Consider the following 17,713-nt stretch of genomic DNA (forward strand, 5'->3'; position numbering starts at 1 on the left):
CCAAACTAAAACTGTTAACAATCTCAATCTCTTCACCATGCATCATGATGCTGCCAATTGGCCAAGTGGTGAGAATCTCTGTTTTCTTGATGTTGAGCTTCAATACATCTTGAAGGCTGCAGTCCTTGATCTTCTGCAGCAGAAGCTTCAGTTCCTCCTTAGTTTCAGCAAGCAGGGTTCTGTCATCTGCATAACATGGGTTGTTGATGAATTCTCCTCCAATCCTGGTGCCATGTTGCTCCTCATACAGCCCAGTCTCCCAGATGACCTGTTCTGCATATAAATTGAAAAGGTATAGAGACACAATACATCCCTGGCATTCATCCTTCCCAATTTTGAACCATGCAGTGTCTCCTTGCTCTGTTCTGATGACTGCCTCCTGGCCCAAGTATAGTTTTACACAAGCACAATTGAATATTCTGGGATCCCCATTCTTCTGAGAGTCAGCCACAGTTTGTTGTGATCTACACAGTCAACCATCTTTGCATAGTCAATGAAACACAGATAGACATTTCTCTGGTACTCTCTGCTTTCAGCCAAGATCCATCTGACATTAGCTATAATATACTTAGTGTCACAGCTTCCTCTAAATCCAGCCTGCACTTCAGGCATTTCTCTGTTGTGTTATTCCAGTTGTTTTGGATAATCTTCAGGAGGATCTTTCTTGCATGTGTTATCACTAATATTAAAAAATTTCCATACTCTGATGGATCACCTTTCTTTGGAATGGGAACAAATATAGATTTCTTCCAGTCAGTTGGCCAGGTGTTTTTCCTCCAGATTCTTGGCACAACTTCGTAAGCACATTCAGGGCAGTGTCTGTTGAAATATGTCAATTAGTATGCCATCAATTCCGGGGACCTTGTTTTTTGCCAATTCTTTTAGAGCAGCATGAACTTCCTTCATCACCACAGGCTGTTGCTCATACATTGTTTCAAGAAATTCTTCTGTGTTTGCCAATTCCTTCTGGTACAGTGACTCTGTATACTCCTTCTATCTCCTTTTAATGCTTCTTGGATCATTTACTATTCTGACCAAAGCATACTTGAGTATTACAACTCATGGCTTGGATTTGTTTTTCAATTCCTTTAGCTTAAGAAATTCTGAATGAGTTCAGCTCTTTTGATTTTCTGACTTCAACTCTTTTTACATTTTATTGTAATACTTTGCTTTACAATAGCCAACCACTAATTGAGATACTTGGGAGTAAGCCTAACTAGAGACACAATAGGCTTATAAAAAGAAAATGGCAGAACATTTTTGTGAGACACATACACATGAAAAGACTTAAATAAGTAGAAAAATGTTCTCTGTTTATGGATAGGAAGACTCAATATTGTGAAAATGACAAAAAGCAATCCCAATATAGGTACCAAATTCATCTTTCAAGGAGATCAAAAGGGAATTCATTAAGTTTATTTGGAGGGGAAAAAGACCTCAATAATCAAAGCATTTCTGAAAAAACAAAAATGAAGTGAGAGGCATAGCACTCTCTGACCTTAAAACCTACTACAAAGCAGTAATAACCAAAACAGCACAGTACTGGTACAATGACAGGCACATAGACCAATGAAACAGAATTGAGAACCTAGAAATGGACCCATCTATCTACAGTCAACTGGAAATAAAACCTATCAAATAGGGAAATGGCAACCTCTTCAACAAATGGTGTTAGCAAAACTGGACTTCTACCTTCAGAAAGCTGAAACAGGATTCACATCACTCACACCATACACAAAAATAACCTCAAGGTGGATCAGAGACCTTGGAATAAAGCTCAAAACCATCATCAGAGACAAACTAGGATCAAGCTTAGAAGGCCTAATCTACAGTATAAAGGGACTGCCAAATACAACCAGAAATGCACAATCTGAAGAGGATAAAATTGGTGAATGGGAACTTTTAAAGATTAATTCTCTGTGCTCATCAAAAACTTTTCCAATAAAGTGAAGAAAAAAGCTACTGACTGGCAACAAATATTTGGAAATACCATATCAGACAAGGGTCTCATAATGAAAATTTATAGAATACTCCTGGGCCTCCAGAAGAAAAAGACTGATAATCAAATTACACTATAGGCAAGAGACATGGAAAGACCGTTCACAGAGGAGGACATTTGAATAACCAACAGAGACATGAAGAAATGCTGAAAATCACTGGCAATAAGATTGATGCAAATCAAAACCACAATGAGATACCATTTCACTCTAATAGCAGTAGCAAAGTTTAGCAGGGCAGCAAGTAATAAATGTTGGAGAGGATTTGGTGAGATAGCAACTCTTCTATATTGTTGGTGAGATTGTAAATGGTACAGCCAGTCTAGAAGGCAGTTTGGTGTTTCTTCAAAAAGTTGAACATAGAAATTCCATATAACTTCCACTGCTTGGAATATACCCTTAGAAAATGAGAACGGAGATACAAACAGTGACTTGTACACTAATGTTCATAGAAGCATTATTCACCATTGCAAGAACATGGAAATAGCCCAATCACAATGAAATGGATTCAGAAATTATGGTACATTCAGAATATGATACAGCTTGCAAGAGCAATAATTTTGTAAATTACTGCCTAACAGGAGAGGGGCTGGAGAGCATTATGTTAAGTGAAATAATTCAGTATCATAAAGACAAACACTGTATTGACCATTATTGTAGAACAAGTGTGAGGATCCAAGGGGGGAATGAGAGGAAGAGGGGTGAGGATGGAGGAGTTTTGAGTGGAAGGAGAGGTGTGTAAAAAGAATGTATACAAACTTTGTAAATAAATCCGCATTGTGTGTGTGTGTGTGTGTGTGTGTGTGTGTAAAATATTTCCTAACAGATTCCAACTCAGACTCCTCAACCAGCTGGGAAATTACTTCTGACTCATGGTAAACCCATGCTTTTCAGAATAGAACTCTGCTCTAGAACATGATTTTCAATTGTCTTTCCCCCAGAATCAGACTACCAGATCTGCCTTCATGGTTGGTCCCTGGGTGGTTTCAAGCTATCACTTTTTCAGTTAGCAGCTAAGCATTTACTTATGCACCACCCAGGTGTCTTCACCAACTCTATACTCTTGACTCTATACTCTGTACTCATGACTCTTCTAGCTTCTCTATTCAACTCTTCTCCAAACTCCAAGTCATATCCCCTTATTACTCTACAACAGTAGTTAAGATAAAATTCACTGATTGCCTAATCTTACAGTTAGAGTGAGAATCCGTTTCCTACTTCTCATTTTAATGGACTCTTACCCCATAGTTTCCATTTTAATAATCAATACACAAAAAAGAAATAGCAATCCCATAGAGAGCACAATCCATAACAGCTATATATTGACATGCCCATGCACATTCAAGAATTGTATACAGCTTACTCCATAATTATTAAACTCATCCCTCACACTCTAATACAAAGATCTTGTTTTTAATACACTATTTTTTTCTTGATTATAGCACTTATTTCTTTATAAACTCATTTGCTTCATGTTTTGTGATTTGTCACGATGTATTTGTCTGTAGATATCCTACACAGTTTAGATAGCCCATACAGTTTTGACTGACAGGATTGCAAAATCTCAGCATTGTTTAGGGCATTAATACATTTCTGTTTATCCACCAATGTCTCCACCTACAAGATCTTTTACCAAAGCCCACATCACGTGGTTATGTCGATTTAACAAGCCCATAATTGAAAGGCTGACACTTTCGCAAGTTTGCCCATTCCCTGTCTGGAATGTTTAAAACCAAAAGTCAGTTGCCTTTGAGTCACTTCCTTCTCATGGCAAGGCCTTGTGAATCAGAACAGAGCTACTCTCCACAAGAGTCTCAAAGGTTAGGGTCCTTCAGGAGTAAATTGCCAGACCTTTCTTCTGAGGCTTTCTGGGAGGCAGTAGCCTCCAAACTTGTGCTTAACAGTGGGATACATTAAATTCTTCATGAGTCAAGAACTCAGAGATCCTTAGACCATTCCTGCAGCTCAGGATCATGCCTCAGGACAAGAAAGGCCCAATTCCTGTAGCCATAGAAGAATTTCTGGGACTTGATCTTCCTGAGGCCACCGTCTTCCAAACTACTCTCAAGTTCTATTTGAAACAATCCTTTCACATAGCAATTCAAGGTTATTTTCTCTGGAAACACATTCTTATCAAACACCCTCTTAAAACATGTGCCCAAAAAGCAATGGTCCTGAGATGTGTTCTTCTCTTGGGGTGAGGAAACACTACCTATTTAAACACCATCAAGGACATCCTACCAGGTCCTTTTAATGACACAGACAGGGCATTTGATCTATTCTCACTAGGAATAGAGGGGCCCCTCTTCTTGCCTAATCTGCTTATGAAAAATGTTCAATTATGGTTCCAGTTTAATTCACTTGTAATGAAAAGTAGGTGAGCCCAACCAGCGTATTTGATGTGTCTTAATAAAAAGAAACTGCTCTGGAAGAACAAAAAATATTAAATTAAAATAAGTGACTCTCCTCAATGGTGGAAATGGAATTTCTTCTCTAAAAAATGGCTTGAGTTCCTTAAGACATAGCAGACACCAGTAGCAGAGAGAACACCTCACTCAGAACAAGTGCCTACTGCAGTCTATGGCCTCAAGGTCATGTGCACATGCAAGTGCACACATTTGCTTGAAAGCCAGGGAATTTGTGGCATGTTGCGAGAGACACATTCCCATCAGAGGGCATCCACATACCATTTTTGCAGATTGGGCAGCACTGATCAGGCTCGTACACGGGGTCCACACACTCTGTCTGAGGACAAGCAGATACTGTGCACAGCACTTCCCCACTGGCTTCACAGCGGCACCGCTCACATGGGGACACCTGGAACACAAGCCAAGCCACGCGGGTCACTCCTCCAGCCCTCTGCACCAGACGCGCCCCCATTCCTCCTCCCTGAGGCTTATGTGGGGACATCAAATGTTCTAGCGATGCTAGTGCCCAGGTATTCCAAGTGTGGACACCGAAACCGTGGGGGTTTAGTCAATTCCTCTCGTGTGTAAACACACATACATTTACTTCCACTCCCCACCCAGAGTGGTTTGCTCTATTCTCTAGTGGTCTACAGCAATTCAAGCCTTGTTCTGTTTCCTCTAAACATATCAGAACTGAATTCTTGTCCAGCATCTCACAATATAAATGGATCCCTCTTCCACAGCCTTGCCAAGTGTCCACCCAAGTGATCAAGGGGCAATGTCCATGCTTCCAGTGAAGAAAATGGTTTAGAAATGGGAGAAAGGGTGGAAAGGGTGAAGGAAAGAGAAAATGTAAACTATTTTAATGGCCTGGTTCACTTACAGAAACTTTTAACATTATCTCATCTTCTCACGGCAACTCCACAAAGAGCTACTACTAAAAGGTCATGTTTACTGATGGAGAAACTGAGACTCAGGGGGTTAGACTACTTTCCATGAACAGACCTTTCATAAGAAGCAGTGAGCCTCTGTGGGTTACTATCCCACTGTGGTTCATTTTTCTCCAAAGCCATTTAGAAGCCATTCCCATCCAGTGGTATGATGCTCTTCTATCTACTAGGTTTCTTCTTTTTGCCTCTCTGTGCTTCCACATATTGGATCGAGTATTACCACTGGTGCCAATAAAACCAGAATACTCATTCTACAGTGGAAAGGATATAAATGCCAACTAATTTCTACCATGGTAGTTCAGGTTTGGTGTGGATGGTGTAGTTCCAGAAACCCTGATGGGGAAGTTTTCCTCTAAGCTGACCCGGGACAGACAGCACATGGACAACCAACTATGAGAAACAGAAACTGGCTTCGTCTCTGCTCCCTTAAGACAACGTCACTAGGAGAGATGTTGTGATGTCCTGCCTCTTGCTTCCCAAGCCAAGAAGGTTGCACTCTCTTTCCAGGACTACATCGACAACTCACATCTGCAGATAAAGCAGACCACTCACAGCTGCTTTCCAAATGACAACAGTACAAGAATCTCTGCCAAATGGCCACATTATTTCATGTCCAAGAAGCTCAATTTCTAATTAAACAAATATGATTCTTAGGCTCTGGAACCAAGTTTCACTTTCCTGAAAGCCAGGTCTTAGACATGTATGTGAACATGCACACACACACAGGGCCAGAAAGAGAGGAAACTCTTTCAAATTCCAGAGTGGTCCAGGACAAAACCCTGGCCTGTTTTGTAACACAGCCTCTGAAACTGACATCTGTTTTACAGTAGCCATCTATTGGCATGTTTTCAGTCCTTGAGCACAACAGTTTCTCTGAGGTTAATGGCTGTGTTGCCTTTTCACTGTGCTGTTCCTCTATCTCCCCACATGCCTGCTCATTTACCCTGCAGCATCTTTGCCTCAAGAGTGGATTCAACTCACAAACACAATGCAAAAATGATTCTGAGTTTAAAAACCAGAAACCTTGAGTTTCTAAAGACTTGGTTTACTGCACACACGTCAAAATCCTTCCACCTGAAGAACTCTGGGCACAAGTCACAGAGAACAGATGGTGTGAATTACATGATGGCCAGTCAGGCTCCTGCCACAAGACACAGGTCATCCACCTAAAAAGAAGTACTGAAAAAAGAAGTGGTGTGACAAGGTGCTGATGTCAACCTTGAGAAAGGGGTACAAGTAGAAGTTACCAACCCACAAAGATAATACTCCAATGGGGAGCAGAAAATACTCATTTTGGTCTAGTAATGTAAAAGAGGGAGAGAGCAGAGTCCTAGGTTGTGCTCCAGATAGAGCTTTGGGAAAGCAGCATGACCACAATGCAAGGTATGCACAGAGGCTGTACCTTCAGGTACGCGTTATAAGCAGCTGGCCTGCAGTCTGCCTTGTAGCTACTTTCTGCATGGCGGGGAGGATGCTGGAAAACAGGGCCAAGATCACTGACCTAGAAACAACATGCTCCTACTCTCCCTGGATTGGAAGCCTCACTGCGTTTGCCGCACAGCTTTGCTCAAAAAAAAGGCACATTGGCTGGGTTCTTATTTTTTTAAAGGTGCATCAGTTTTATTCAGAATCTAGTTTTGAGTTTTATTATAACTAAATAGTTGTAAATCCTCATTGGACTTTTTAGTGACCTGGCCACATTTCAAAAATTCAACTCAGATGCTTAAAATCAAGATAACTATAAGTAAATCTCCCACTGAGTTCTCACCTCCTGCCACCTACTTTTGTATCAGACAGTTCTATTCATTCTTACCTAAGTACAGTCTATCCTAGCTCCCATCCACTGCTAGGCTAGTGACAGCAAGTGGCAAAGTTGTGCCAATTCCCTTGGACATCCTCCAGCTGGCTCTCAATCCCCTGCTATTTTGACTTAGACTTTCCTCCCTGACAAGTTCCTAAGCCCTGTTGCCTAAGCACATAATGCACTACTCTGCTTTCACCAGGATTACAGTCTTGACATCTTCCAGGTGGCTTGGTTCTAGGCCTAGAAGTGGACCCAACCCCACTCCACAGACTGAGCTCCCCATTAACAACCAGTGGCCTCACATTTCAGGTTGTCTGGTCTGAACTGTCTGCCAGGACCCTTGGACACTCCTGGATGTCAGGCCTGAACCACTAAGCAATCTCACTCAAATACCAGCAGGTTAGGGAGCTCTGGTGGCCTACTGGTAAGAAGCTGCACTGTAATCCCAGAGGTATGCAGTTCAAATCTACCAGCTGCTCTGCTGGAGAAGGAGGGGCAATCTCCTCCTGTACCAGTCAGATCCTATTTGATGGTAAACACACACAAAATAATGAAGTTTAAAAAAATACCAGCAGGTCTAGCCAACATGGATAAGTTAATGCCCCAGATCCTATGACAGCAAAGCTCAGCATACTCTGCTGAGGTTTGTTGTCTGGTTTATTTTCCTAGTACTCATTCATGCTGCCCTGTTCACCTGGAAAGGTTCACATATTGGTAAATTCCTACTTACATTACATCCAGTTCAAAGGCTGCCTCTCTGGCAAGTGTGCAGACCCGGTCACTTTCCCTCTTTAGATAATCCCCCTGTTTTGCACCTGTGTCTGGCAGTGCACTTGTACACTGTGGTAAACTTTGCCAAATTAATCCCCAAACACCAGCTCACATGAGCACAGAGCAGCTAGCTTAGGAAGATGCAGTCACAGGGACCAACCTGAAAGTCATGGAATAAATTAGCATTAAACACCAAAGTGCAAATCCACCACAGCAGCCTGAAGGAGACTAGTCCTAGTATCACCCAACCCAGGTCACATATTCTCACAGTGCTCTATCCTACACTCTCTCTGCACACTCTGGGCTCTTCCAGTGACTGGTGGCTGGGTATGTCTGATACAGACATAAAAGCTGTTCTGGGCTCAGGTCAGGGCAGGAATGCTGTGACCTTCCACTGCCTGACCCAGGAAAGATGTCAGGAAGCAGACCTGGAAGCTGCAGCCTCAACAGGAGCACAGGCTACCAGTCTCCAGGTTGAATATCATGTCAGGGTCATTTCAACAGCATCTCCAAGTGCATGGAACCCCATACAAGTGTTGAACAGTACCAATCATCTGTCTCCACTGTCCAGGGCTCAAGAGGAAGTCAGACTGTTGATTCCAAGCTGCTCCTCTAACTCTAACCATCATATCTGAGAAACCACCAGACTGCTGATTCCTCATTTACTAACTATAGCCATTTGAGCATCACCAGTACTCAGCAGCCTCCTGTCATCCCTGTGTGTTTTAAATTACTGCAAAGGAAATGAGAAGGATCTTTTATGAAAAACAATATACTCAAACTTTGCAAATAAACTAGAGTAATGTATATCACCAAACCAAACAACAATAAAACCCTTAAAACCAAGCCTGTCCAAATGCATTGCTGCATCTACCACCAAGAACATGAATTTTCAGGGGATTTTGCTCCTGTCAGATGAATAACCTTTGTCCTCTTCCAAAGTGACCCCTTTCCCAAAAGAAACACAGAGAAGGGTAGCCTAACTTTTGAACAATACTTTCTATTAGTAAACACCAACCTACATTTTGCATAGAATGCCTTGAAAGAAAAAATTCATAATATATAATATTGCAATTATAAATTAATCCTTTATATACATATGATTTAGTGGCACATACTAGGGAAAATATTTGGCACTTGAGAAAAGGAATTGTTCTCATGTCACTTAACTATGTTCAATTTTTAGTTCCTGGAATGCACACTTGACAGACATCCAGCAATTGTGGACTTTACTTCTCACCTGGTTGAGAAGGTTGCAGGCCAAACGCAAGACTGTAGTGGTTTAGTGCTTGGATAAGGAAAGAACAGTTTCTCAGAACTGAAAATGAGTTTGTTTTTTCATTCAAGTCCTGAGGCCCAAGTCTGCCATGCCATTGTTGTTATGTGCCATCCAGTCAGAACATCTGAACCAACTTACAGCTGTCCTTCCAGGGAGTTTTCAGAGGTTTTTCAGAAAATCACAAAGGAGGAGATTTTCCTTCTTCCTCCTTAACAGCAACTGATAGATTCAAACTATGAAACAGCACAACTCTTTACTCCTAGGCTACCAGAGCCCCCTTATGCCATAATGAGAAAAATGAAAATGCAGATGACAGTCAAGGTGGTGGAAGAAATCAACAAAGGGAAAATAAATGAACTTGGCCCCAGAATCTCTGAGCTGACTGTGTTTTCTCCCTATTTTTTTAATTTGGATTCTTCCTGAATTACCCTAGTAATTGTGTCTTACAAACAACAACTGTCTAATATGTCATTACTGTTACCCTCCTACTGTTTGTGTCAAGTTGTGTCCAACTCATGGTGACCTTAAGTGCAACAAAACAAAATGCGTTCACATCTTGTCTTTACAATTGTTTGTGTTCTGTGGTACACTGTCATGGTGGTACACTGTCTGTGGTACACTGTGAATTTGGAGTGTCTCCTTCTTACGGGGACTCATTTTATAACTCTATGTCAGATAATATTTTATTGCAATTCACAGGGTTTCATTGGCTAATTTTAAGGTGTAGGTAACCGGGCATTTCTTTCTAATCTGTCTAAACTTAATACTCTTCTGCAACCTGGCCACTACGAATGACCCTGGTGGTATTTGACCTTTACTATCACAACATGACAAACTGACAGATGAGTGGGGAGCTCTAACATGTATTTAAAAAGCATAATGATCTCAAATCCAAAAGAAAACAGTGGAGAACTGGCATTTTCAGGCAGATTTTTTAAATGGAACAATTGTGAACACAACACGCATAGCATTGAGATAGATGGCTAAGTAAGGACATTAACTCAATAATTAATGTAGAAATTATTCATAAAAATTAAAGTTATTAGGTGCTGTCAAGTTTGTTCAAACTCAAAGCAACTCCATGTACAAAAGAATTCATAAACTGCATAATTAGGTGAGCCCTTTTAGTGTTTATCAATTACATACTTGACCATGTTTGTGTATACCGATAATAAGGACTGTAAAATAATATTCAATCTACATCCAAGCAAGCTATAATGAGTAATTTCATTTTACACTTTAAAATGTAAAAAGCATGCAAGTATTGAATGCAGAATAAGGCATATGAGAAAGGATACTGTTTTAATAATGTGGTTTATATCAAAAAGCAAAAAGGCTGAGATTAATACAAGTTAATGATAAATTAACATGATAGTACAAGTATTTAAGGAAGCTCTGGTGACACAGTTTACAGGGAGATGGGCTGCTCATTCAAAAGCAGCACCTTTTTGAAAGGTCAAAGCTACAGCACCACCTGGGGAGAAAGATAGACAGTCTCTTCCTATAAGATTTATAGCTTCAGAAAATCTGTCCAGGGACAGGTATGAGTTGATTCTGAGTCAACAGCAATGAAATTTTTTTTTGCTCTGATGTGTTCTGAAATAAGTATAAAAAAATTTTATCTCATAAATTTCATACTAATAGACTAAGGTAAATTAGGGAGCTCTGGTGGTCTAGTGATAAGCAATCCCAAAGTTCACTCACTGCTCCATGGGCGAAGGATGGGAAATACAACGCCCTTGCAATTAACTGCTTCTGAAAATCTGCTGTAGGGTCAGCTATGGATCAGTTTCGACTCCATTGTACACAAAAAAGTGACAAATTATTCATCAGTTATGCTTTGCCAAGTTTAATTACACAACTGAGATCATAACTGCAATGGCCATTAAAAGGAAGAGACCCATGGTTCAAATCTGCCAGCTGCTCCATGGAGGAAAGATAGTCAAGCAGCTCCTACGCAATTCAATGCCTCTGAAAACCCACCGGAGGGTCAGCTATGAGTTGATCTTATTTAGATGGTACACAACAACAGAAGGAGAATGTTCTAGAAGAGGAAATATTGCAGATGCAGGTTGACTACGAATTCCACTCTCATTTATAACTCAGATCTCTTTCCATGGTGGTCTGCAGATCATCTTTTTACAGACCCCTCTACCTATTCCCCAGTCTACACAGAAGTATTCCTTTATGATCACCCAGAATGACTCCCAAAAGTGCAGAAACTCAGCTTTTCTCATATGCAGCAATACCTCACATTTTATTCTGCCAGAAAAGACCACTGGTATGGGTGAGAGAGAAAATAAATGTGTAAAACAATCCTAAACTGGAAGAGCAGCCAGCCGCTGTGATAAGTCAATGGAGAAATTCCTATTGTGACCTGCTTAAGAAGATAGATACCTATGAATCTCCTGGTTACAAAATCCTCTGGCTTTTGGTGGCTAAGGAGGCAATTCCAAACAGAGTACAGAAGTTCACTCAAGAAGATACAAATGAGAGATACAAAAAACCAAACACGGGGTAAAAAAGAAAAGTATGAGTTAATCAAGCTGAGTAGAAGAAAATCTTCCAAGCTAAAACCACTCAGAATAAAATAACTCTTCTCTCAATTTCTGTATTCTTCTACCAATAGAGATGTTTCCCTTATTTTCAAGCATCCATATTGTTTGAAATATATAAAAATGAAATGACCACAAAAACAAGAAGAAACTCTGTCCTCTACACTTTCCTGTGTTTTTCTGTCAACTACACCCAGCTCTTTCCTTTATGACCTGTCACTAAAGTCCCAGGACTCGATCAGCCCTGAGTATCGCTGTTCTGGCACCCACTCTCCATCACTTATAGTCATAAGTCTTAGATTGTTAAAAGTAGGGACCAAAGAAATTCTGCAATTTACTACAAAAATTGAATAGAATATTGCAAAAGGCAGCATGGGATGACAAAGCAAAATAGTACAATGAAATTTGCAAGGAGTTGGAGTCAGAAAATCAAAAGGGCCAAACTCGCTCAGCATATCTTAAACTCAAGGAACTGAAGAACAACTTCAAACCTCGAGTTGCTATAGTCAAGGATGCTTTCGGCAGAAGGTTAAATGATCCAGGAAGTATTAAAAGAAGATGGAAAGACTATACTGAGTCACTGTATCGAAAGGAATTGGAAGACACAGAAGAATTTCATGAAACAACATATGAGCAAGAGCCTATGGTGATGAAAGAAGAAGTTCAGGCTGCTTTGAAGGAAATGGCAAAAAATAAGGCTCCAGGAATAGATGGTATACCAATTGACATATTTCAGTTAACAGATGCTGCCCTGGATGTGCTCACCAAGTTGTGTCAAGAAATCTGGAGAACAACCACTTGGCCAACTGACTGGAAGAGATCGATATTTGTTTCTATCCCAAAGAAAGGTGATCCAACAGAATGTGGAAACTACAGAACAAATTCACTGATTTCACATGCAAGCAAGATTTTACTGAAGATTATCCAAAAACTACTGGAACAGCACATCAACAGAGAACTACCAGAAGTCCAGGCTGGGTTTAGAAGGGGTCGTGGTACTGGGATATTGTAGCTGATTTTAGATGGATCTTGGCTGAAAGCAGGGAATACCAGAGGAAAGTCTACCTGTGTTTCATTGACTATGCAAAGGCATTTGACTGTATGGATCATAATAAACTATGGCTAACTCTGAGAAGAATGGGAATCCCAGAACACTTGATCATTCTAATGTGAAACCTATACTTGGACCAGGAGGCAGTCATCAGAATAGAGCAAGGGAACACTGCATGGTTCAAAATTGGGAAGGGCATACGCCAGGGATGCATCCTATCTCCATACCTTTTCAACCTATATGCAGAACAGATTATCCGGGAGGCTGGGCTCTATGAGGAGAAATGTGGGGTCAAGATTGGTGGACGATTTATCAACAATCTGCATTATGCAGATGACATAACCCTGCTTGCTGAAAATGAAGAGGACCTGAGGCACCTGCTGCAGAGTGTCACGGACTGCAGCGTACAATATGGATTGAGGCTCAATGTCAAGAAGACAAAGATTCTCACCACTGGACCAATTGGCAGCATTAGGATGGATGGTGAAGAGATTGAGATTATTCACAGCTTTAGTTTGCTTGCCTCCACAGTCAACAGTCTTGGCACCAGCAGTCAGGAAATTAAAAGGCGCATTGCCATGGGAAAGTCTGCTGTTAGGGACCTCTCCAAAGTACTGAAGAGCAATGGTGTCTCTCTGGAGACTAAGGTGCGTTTGATACAGGCATGGTCTTCGCAATCACTTGTTATGCATCAGAGAGTTGGACCATGACCAAGGAGGATAGAAGGAGAATTGATGCCTTTGAGCTGTGGTGCTGGAGAAGAGTATTGAGAATACCATGGACTGCTAGGAAAACAAACAGATTTGTCCTGGAAAGGGTTAAACCGGGTGGCTCCTTGGAGGCAAGGATTCTGAGGCTCCATCTAACATACTTTGGACATGTAGTGAGGAGAGACCGGTCCTTGGAGAAGGACATCATGCTTGGGGTTGGAGGGACAGCGCAGGAGAGGAAGGCCCTCTATGAGGTGGATTGATTCAGTGACTGGGATAATCAGGATGGGAGTGTCAGAGACAGTGCGATTGGCACAGGACAGAGCAGAGTTTAGGGCTATTGTATTGTACATAGGGTCGCTATGAGTCGCAAGCAACTCAACGGCACATAACAACAACAACAATTATAAAAGTAAAAATGAAATTGTCAATGATTCAGTCACAAAAGGGCAAATGTGGTAAAAGGCAACTATTGTAAAAAGTTAAGGAAAGATTTACACATATATAAAATCAATCTTGGAGGGTCAATAGGGAAAAGAAGGAAAAAAGGAAGGAGAAGGGAGGAAAAAATGGATAAATATATATGTTAGTTGGGAGTTTGACTGTTTGTTGCATCTTGTTGACAGTCCTGATGGGCATGTAAGGGAAGTTTTTGAGGTCATGTTTGATGTGTATTACTTCTCTTTCCCCCCTAAGAGCAGGTGTTCTTGATCCTTTGCCTAGGGTGGAAGTCTACTCAAAGATGTGGCTTTAAAACCTCACAGAGGGAGGGGGTGGGACTGCTGGCCGGGGCCTGAATCCTCCACTCTGGGATTTTGGCTGTTTGCTGCATCTAGATTTCAGTCCTAATGGGCATGTAAGGAAAGTTTTTGGGGTCGTGTTTGATGTGTATTACTGTTCTCACCCCCCCCCACAATGTGGGTATCCTTGAGCCTTTACCTAAGGTGAAAATCTGCTCAAAGGTGTGGCTTTAAAACCCTGCAGGGTCACTGGGCCTGTGGCCCTTGGGCCAAATTTATTGTTTTGAATGAATATTCTTTAAATTTCATAGCAATCTATTGTCTATTTGCCAAACTGAACAATTTGGTGTTGCTGTGATGATGCACAATGTTCCATGGTCTTGTCAAATACCATAATGGTTACCCATTATGTACAACATTTAGATGAGCTTCCAGATTGATTTATGCTTAGAAGCAGGAGTGGCATCCACTTTCTAAAGTAGATGCCTCTGGAAACTCTACAAACTCTCTAAACTCTACAAACTCTCTAAACTCTATACATGTACAGAAATAATGCTAGTTATAGAACAGAGTTCTGTACAGAAATGATGCTAGTTATAGAAAAGAGTTCAGGTCTATTGTATGAAACTTACTCTCAGCTGTATTCAACTTGATGCCACTTGACCACTGTTAAATGAAACTAGTGCTGCTATATCTGGACAAACACTCTTCCATTTTGTACATAACTCTGGTCAATGTGCAATATTAGGTAACCTGGGTTGGCTATGATGCTGAACCTTGTACTATTGGGGTATCAAATACCAGAATGCTTTCCCAATGTGGGCAGAGTTTGGTGGAGCTCTCAGTTTTAAAACAGGTTTGGAAGGAGGGGTGGCATCCACTTCCTAAACCACATGCCTCTGGAAACTCTATGAACTTGGAGAAATGATGATAATTATGGAAAGGCATTAGGTCTTTTGTTCATAGAGTCGCTATGAGTCAACTTTGATTTAATGGCAATCAACAACAACAACAGTTGGGTGAAAAGCAAAGCAATACAAAATAAGGAGGTAATTGGAGACTATTAATTGCATTTATCAATGGTAATTAGTTACATAAAACATGTCTAGGAATGATTTTATTGAAAATATGATTTGTCACTAAAATAAAAAAGGATTAGTTAGACAAAAGCATTTCAAAAAAAGAACCAAGTCAAGACACAGGTTAGTCTATTCACACAGGGATCACAGACTCACAGGATGCACTCCACTACTGTGTCACTTATTTTGATAGCTGTCAAATCTCGCCTATTTTCTGCCTCAGAGTTGGTTCAGATCTTGTCCACTTTCTGCCTCAGAGACAGTTCATTTTCATTCTTACAGGATGGAAAATCTGACAAATCCCCCTGTTAGTGTTCCATATACTTTGTTTTTGGGTAAGGAGTTGCCCTACTAATTCAAAGGCAGGCAGTTCAAATCCACCACCTGCTCTGTGGGAGAAATATGGACAATCTCCTTCTGTGCAGTTTATGTTGTTGTTGATTGCCTTCAAGTCGAGCACAACTCATAGTGACCCTATGAACAAAAGTCCTGAAGCCTCTCTACAATTATCGTCATTTATCAAAGTTCATAGAACTTCCTGAGGCATGTTGTTTAGGAAATGGATGCCACTTCTGCTTCTAATCCTGTCATATAATGTTATCGGTTGAGTCACCTATGACACATAGCAAGCCTATGTACAGCAGCACTGAACCCTTCGCTGTCCAGAGCCAGTCACACTAATTCTGGCACACCAACCCCCAATGCCCTAGTCACTGTATCAATTCATCTCATCCCGAGTCTTCCTCTCCTATGCTGTCCATCCACCCTTACAAGCATGATGTCCTTCTCCAAGGACACATCTCTCCTGGCCACGTGCCTAAAGTAAGTGAGGCAGAGCTTCAGAATCCTAGCCTCCAAAGAAAGACTTGGTTCCACACTCTCCAAGACAGAACGATTTGTTCTTTTGGCAGTCCATGGTATGTTTAAGACTCTCCTCCAGCGCCACCACTTGAAGGTATCTATTCTTCTTATGTCATCCTTAGTTACTGTTCAACCCTCTGAAGCATAACAAGTAATTGAGAAGACCATGACCTACATTAGGCTTATCTTTGTATTTAGACTGACTTCGTTGCTCTTCAGAACTCTGGAGAGGTCCATGACAGCAGATTTTCCAAATATACATCTATTATAGTGCTACCAATTGGCTCAGTGGTGTGAATCTTCATCTTGTTGCTGAGCTTCAATCCATATTGAAGACTACTGTCCTTGACATTTTGCAGCAAGTGTTTTAGGTCTTCTTCAGTTTCAGCAAGCAAGGTTGTGTCATCTGCATCTTGTAGGTTGTTAATGAGTCTTCCTTCAGTCTTTATGCCACACTCCTCCTCATATAGCCCTGCCTCCTGAATGATCTGTTATGCATACAGATTAAAAAGGTAACTTATAACTCAATTTCAAATAAAGAAAGGTGTGTGTCATGATTGTATCCTTTTATAATACCCATTTAATCTAATAATTTTATGCTGAGCAAATAATCTGAGAAACTGGACCATATGAAGAACTGGAAGAAGACTTACGAACAACTTTCAATATCCAGGTGACATAGCATTACATACTGGAAGTGAGGAGGATTTGCAGTATTTACTAAAAAAGATAAAAGCTTACAGCATGAATTATACCTCAAAATAAAACAAAAATTCCCACAAATGGATTAATAAGCATTATCACAATATATAAAGAAGAAATAAAGCTGTCTATGATTTTGTTTTATGTGGGCCTACAATCAATACCCATGGAAACAACAGTCAAGAAAGCAAACATTTAAAAAAAAAAAAAGAAAGCAAACATTTGTTGCACTGAGTAATTCTGTTTTCTTGAAGTGCCAAAGAGCAAAGATGTCACTTTAAAGACTAAAGAATGTCTGACGTAAGCAATGGTATTTTAAATTGCTTCATGTGCAGCAAAAATTGAACAAAGAGTAAGGAAGATTAGAGAAGAATTGATGTCTTTGAACTATAGTTTTGAAGAAGAATATTGAAAAGAGCATGGCCTACAAAAAGAACCTGCAAAGTTGTCTTGGAAGAAGTGAAGCCAGATTTATCCTTAAAACCTAAATTGTAAGACTTCAATTTACAAATTTTAAGCATGCTGTCAGTTAGGAGGTGCCAAAGTCCAGAGAAGGATAATATGCTTGGACAGATCAGTGAAAATGAGAAAGATATTAACAAGATGGGCTGATATAATGACTGGGACAATCAGTTTAAATAACCAGAGTAGAAAGTATGAGGATGAAGTGGGATGGGCCAGTGATTTTCTCTGTCTGTCTAATACTTCTCTAAATCTGAACATTCACATTGAGACAGACTAGGAAGAAGGATTGGCCATACACTTCTGAAATAGCAGGCCTCTGAAAACCCTATGTACAACAGAAC

General features: G+C 40.6%; 1 protein-coding gene across 1 annotated transcript in view; it reads right to left on the reverse strand.

The window, feature by feature from the left end:
- Window positions 1–3,934: 3,934 nt before the first annotated feature.
- The window catches only part of LOC102851830 (atherin-like), a 99,915-nt gene continuing 86,136 nt past the window's right edge, over window positions 3,935–17,713 (reverse strand). Inside the window, exons 3-4 of the mRNA XM_006903304.1 lie at window positions 4,685–4,814; window positions 3,935–4,068 (exon numbers count right to left, since the gene is read on the reverse strand). Coding sequence (XP_006903366.1) covers window positions 3,935–4,068; window positions 4,685–4,814 — 264 coding nt within the window. The remainder of the gene's footprint in view (window positions 4,069–4,684; window positions 4,815–17,713) is intronic.

Source organism: Elephantulus edwardii, unplaced genomic scaffold, assembly GCF_000299155.1.
Source record: "Elephantulus edwardii isolate Elephantulus edwardi_28Jun2011 unplaced genomic scaffold, EleEdw1.0 scaffold00557, whole genome shotgun sequence".
Lineage (NCBI taxonomy): Eukaryota > Metazoa > Chordata > Mammalia > Macroscelidea > Macroscelididae > Elephantulus > Elephantulus edwardii.